Below are 4,681 nucleotides of genomic sequence, written 5' to 3'. Positions count from 1 at the left end.
GCAGGTTTGCATCCAGGACCCCCCCTAACACAGATGTGCCAGAAGCCACCAGTGAGCGCAGCAGCAAGGGCGCTGGCACCAAGCATGGCCACCTCAGTCCCCGGAGAGCATCGTGTGCCATGCACGAGCGGGACGCTGCCACGAGCACCCACCCGGCTAAACAGGGCTGGGCACCGTGGGTTTTGCCACCCTGCGACCCACCGCTGCTGTGCTGTTTGCAAAAAGGGTGCGGATTTGTTTGCCGCCCCTTCAGATGTTGTTAAACATTTCCTGACAAAACTGGGGCTGGGCTCCAACCCCTTCCTGCTCCTCAGCGGAGCGGGTCCCTGCAGGACAGCACACTGGGGGCTCAGGGTGCCTGGGAGCGAGGGGCTGGCACCGAACACGCCGTTTTACAGGATTTTTTTTTGCCCTTTCCCTCCCCCCTCAACTTCTCGCCGCACTCCCACACCCGCGCAGCAGGTAAAGGCAGCAGTTAGCTACAAAGTGCTTTGGAGACCTCAGCTCATTAATCCAACTTGTAATTAGTCTGTAGGGAAGGGAGGGCAGGTACCCGGTGCAGCTCAAAGGGGGTCACTCCCAGACCCCCCACAACCACCGCTCCCCACAGAGCAGCCACAGGGCGCACAGCCAGTGACACCCTTGAACGACAGCAGGGTCCCAGGGGAAGCGCTGGCCCCAGCCCCAGGCTGGGGACACCAGGCTCTGGGCACTGCCCCAGGCACAGATGTCTGCACCAGCCCCAGGACAGGCAAATTCCCTCGGTTTGCTGCTTAATACCAGGCAAGCCCTTGCAGCCAACAACTCGGGCAGAGCTGGCCAACGGTTGTTGCAGGGTGATACCCAGGACCCCCCAACGCAGATGTGTCAGAAGCCACCAGAGTGAGCACAGCAGCAAGGGTGCCAGCACCAGGTGCGGCCACCTTGGTCCCCAGAGAGCATCGTGTGCCATGCACGAGCAGGATGCTGCCACGAGCACCCACCCAGCTAAACGGAGCTGGGCACTGCAGGTTTTACCACCCTGCAGGGGTTTCCCTGCTTTTCTGGAGGAGAAGCTCTGCAGCAGGCAGCTGTACGGGCCCAAGGCAGGCAATGCCAACAGCCAGCACGGAGGGCAAACCGGTCCCTTCATCCTCGCACGAGCCTCCACCCGGCGGCACAGCACCCACCATGTGCCAGCATCCCGGCCATGGCTGATGGACAAGGGGCCAGGGCCACCAACCCACCCATGGGGGCAAGCACCAGCCCTTCTTGTACACTCAGAAAGTGCCCCCAGAGAACCAGCAAGAGGGGCTTAGAGGAGACTACCCTTGCCAGGGTGACATTTGGGGAAAAGACAGGCAGGAAGCCAGAGCCCTGGTTAGTCAGGCTCAGCGCGACACGGATCGTCTGGTTGCTCTTGAGCTTTGCCCAACCATCAGGGGACACATCCCATCCTCGTGCCACAGCCTCACCACCAGCCAACACACAGCTCTGCACCTCCCAGAGTCGCCAACAACATCGAGTGGACATGGAGCCTGCCTGGAGGGATGATGCTGGGCTGCTCTCTTGCCAGCCTTAAAGCAACAGAGGCGTTCCATAGCAATTAGGTGATGAGCAGGAGCTCCCCCACCCAAAAAGAGAAACCATCCCCAACTCACAGCAGCCTAGGATCACTACATCCCCAGCATCACATCGTATGGAAGACCAGCAAGTAAAACAGACCGCTGAGCACATCACCCCCTTATGGGCATCCCCCTAAAAGACACCTTTGCCTCTTAATTCTGCAACGCCCAAGGTCCCGTGCGCTCAGCCCGTCACCTAAACACTTGGTGAAACAAAACCACGGACCTTAAAGCATCCTGTCAAGGGCAAGCAGGGACCTGTCCTGGCTGCCACTTCTGCTAAGTGGCTTTTGTGAGAAACATCGGTCTGTAAACGGAAAACAAAGCCTGCCCTTGTTGCAGCGCTGGTGCTTTCCTTCTCACTGGAACAGAGCCACCCCAGTACACACATCAACCCCCGGCAGCTCAGCTTGTCTGGTTCGTTGTAGGGCCCGTCAAACGTTGGCATCTCAGCAGATGATATCTCAGCGCTTGCTGGGACCCCGGTAAGGCAATGGCAAGTAACAGCTCCCCTGGCACGAGGCATTCGGGCCAGCGACCTTCCCTGTGGTCACACCATGGGAGCCCTCCCCGGGCAGCAAGAAAGCAGCAAGATCCCCCCCCAAAAGCCAGCACAACAGGACGACTTGCCAAGGATGTTACACGTCAAAGGGCCAGTGGGATCTAAGGCAGCTCCGTGCTGCCGGAGCATCGGAGCACAGGGCACAGCAGGTTCTGGAGTTTAGAGGTTCAGTCTGGAGAAGAGGAGGCTGAGGGGAGCCCTTCTCACCCCCTACAACTGCCTGAGAGGAGGCTGTAGCAAGGGGGGGGTCGGCCTCTTCTCCCTGGTAACAGGCGATAGGATGAGGAGGAATGGTCTGAAGTTGCGTCAGGGCGGGGTTGGGTTAGACATTAGGAAAAATTTCTTCACAGAAAGGGTTGTCAGGCTCTGGAATGGTGGTTGTGTCCCCATCCCTGGAGGTATTTAAAAGCCAGGTAGATGAGGTACTTGGGGATGTGGTTTAGTGGTGGGATGGCAGGGTTAGGTTAACAGTTGGACTTGATGATCTTAAAGAGCTTTTCCAATCTAGACAATTCTATGATTCTAGGTTAAACAGGGGGTGGCCAGTGCAGAGCACCCCACCAGAAAAACAGAGGTGAAGTTTCGAGAACATCGTAGTTTCCAACAAAACCTCCAACCATACTTGAAAACATCACTTGAGAGCTTTGGAACGGGTCACCCCCTGAACCCTCAGCACCAAAATCTAAGCAGCGTTTTGAGTCAGCAGCAGCCAAACCCAGCGCGATTACAGGAGAGGGGCACAGCAGGAGGGACAGGGCCAAGGTGGCACCTGGGAAGCGTGTGGCCAGTAACCCAGCAGCTGGCAGCCACTCCACCCTTGGATGCGCTCATCCTGCCTGCACAAGTCATCTACAGAAACCCAAGAAGATGCTCGTGAAGACACACAAAGTCCCAGCAACCGTGCTTGTGCACAGACAGGACCTGCACGTGTCCATCCATCCAGCGCAGCCCTGTGGGCTCTCAGGCCCCAAAACTCGAGGACCAGCAGTGACAGTGGGGTGGGGAAGCCCCCGGAGTTCAGGCAGACCAGGGAGTGACAGACGCCGAGGACACAACACAGCCTTCCCGAACATTCCACGAATCCAGTGCACCCAGCCCGGTGGAGAAGCAGCTGTCCCAGAGCAAGGGCAGCCTTGGGGCACCCTTGGCCCGATGGATGGGCTCCTACCTTGGACTGCCGGCATCTTCCCCTTGTTGAGCTGCTTGAGGCGCTTCTGGTGGGACTTGCCGTTGTAGTGGATCTGCGCCTGCGCAGCCGAGTTGAGCTGGATGTTGCAGACCTCGCAGAGCGTGAACGACTGGTGCTTCTTCTCCCGCTTCATGCGCTGCTCGGGCTGGCTCGGTGGGCAGCCGGCCACCTCCACCAGCCGCACCCCATTCTCGGGGCTGTGGGATGGGCTCAGGGGTCGCTTCATGCCTGCGGGAGGAAGGACAGACCCGCTGTAAGGACAGAGGGACCAGAACGGGGGGCCAGGTAGGGCAGAGAACCCAACACAGGTCCCATGCCTGAGGGGTGCCCAGGCTACCTGGATCTGGGGGGGCCTCCCTGAGCGAGAGCAACAGCATTCGCATCTCTGCAAAGAGTTGTGCTGGGCAAGAAGACAAGAGCAGCAGCATTCCTAGGAGCTTAGTGCTGGAGCAGGGAATAACCCACTTCTTCCAAGATTCTAGCACCAGGCAACACTCCTTGTGGCAGTTTAAGTCTTTCTGTTCGCTCCCGGATGGCACCGTAGGTTGGCCCGAGGCAGAGCTGGGATGGTAACCAACTCTTTGCAAGCAAGAAATTCAACTGGTAGGACTGGTGTGCTGCTCCAGTGTCCTGCAGCCCGTCCCCACCGCGGCAGGAGGAGGACTGACACCAGCACCTCGAGCCACAAGCACTTTCTTGCCCACGTTAGGCAGGTGCCTGTGCTGAACGCAGGGCTCTGTGGGACCAACTCATACTGGGAGCTCAAGTCCCAGACCCGCGTGGGGGCACCATGTGGAAGAGCTGCCCACGGAAGGGCTGGGGTCAGCTGGGGATGGCCACCCTGTGGCCTTCGCCTTGCAGACACACTGTCCCCACTGCCCAACCCCAAACTGGGAGCTGGTGGGACATCCAGAACTGAGCCTCGGAGAGGCACGAAGGTCACCCAAGCCCTGCGATCCAGTTACCACCTTGGAGCTGGCAGCTGCTGGTTACAAATACACACAGGCACGCGGCGCCGAGACACCCCGAGGGGCCAAGAACAGGGGACTGGGGTGCCTGGGGGTGCCCAGGCAGCCCCCAAAGGTGCCCTGCAGAGATGCCCCCGGCACCCTTGGGAAGGGCTGCACAGACACCGCTTGGGGGTCCATCCGTGCACACCTCGGGATCAGGGACAGGACCGGAGGGTTTGGTTGACGCGCAGGCAGCCTGACCCAGCGCGGCTGTCCCTGCCTGACCTGGCACAGCACCATCCTGGAACCCCCCAGCCCCAACAGCAGGAGGCTCTGTGCACCCCCTTCCCCAGTCCCGCACCCGCTGCCAGCTCGC

General features: G+C 59.7%; 1 protein-coding gene across 1 annotated transcript in view; it reads right to left on the bottom strand.

Moving 5' to 3' along the window:
* Positions 1–4,681, bottom strand: part of LOC104124459 (zinc finger protein 385B-like) — a gene marked incomplete at its 3' end in the record, with an annotated part of 114,791 nt that overhangs the window by 52,868 nt on the left and 57,242 nt on the right. Inside the window, exon 2 of the mRNA XM_035892363.1 lies at positions 3,335–3,583. Within this exon, the coding sequence (XP_035748256.1) occupies positions 3,335–3,583 (249 nt within the window). The remainder of the gene's footprint in view (positions 1–3,334; positions 3,584–4,681) is intronic.

The sequence above is a fragment of the Egretta garzetta genome, unplaced genomic scaffold, assembly GCF_000687185.1.
Source record: "Egretta garzetta isolate BGI_Z169 unplaced genomic scaffold, ASM68718v1 scaffold944, whole genome shotgun sequence".
In the NCBI taxonomy this organism is placed as follows: Eukaryota; Metazoa; Chordata; class Aves; order Pelecaniformes; family Ardeidae; genus Egretta; species Egretta garzetta.
Note: the sequence above shows the minus strand (reverse complement) of the source record. Positions and strands in the feature narration are given on the sequence as shown.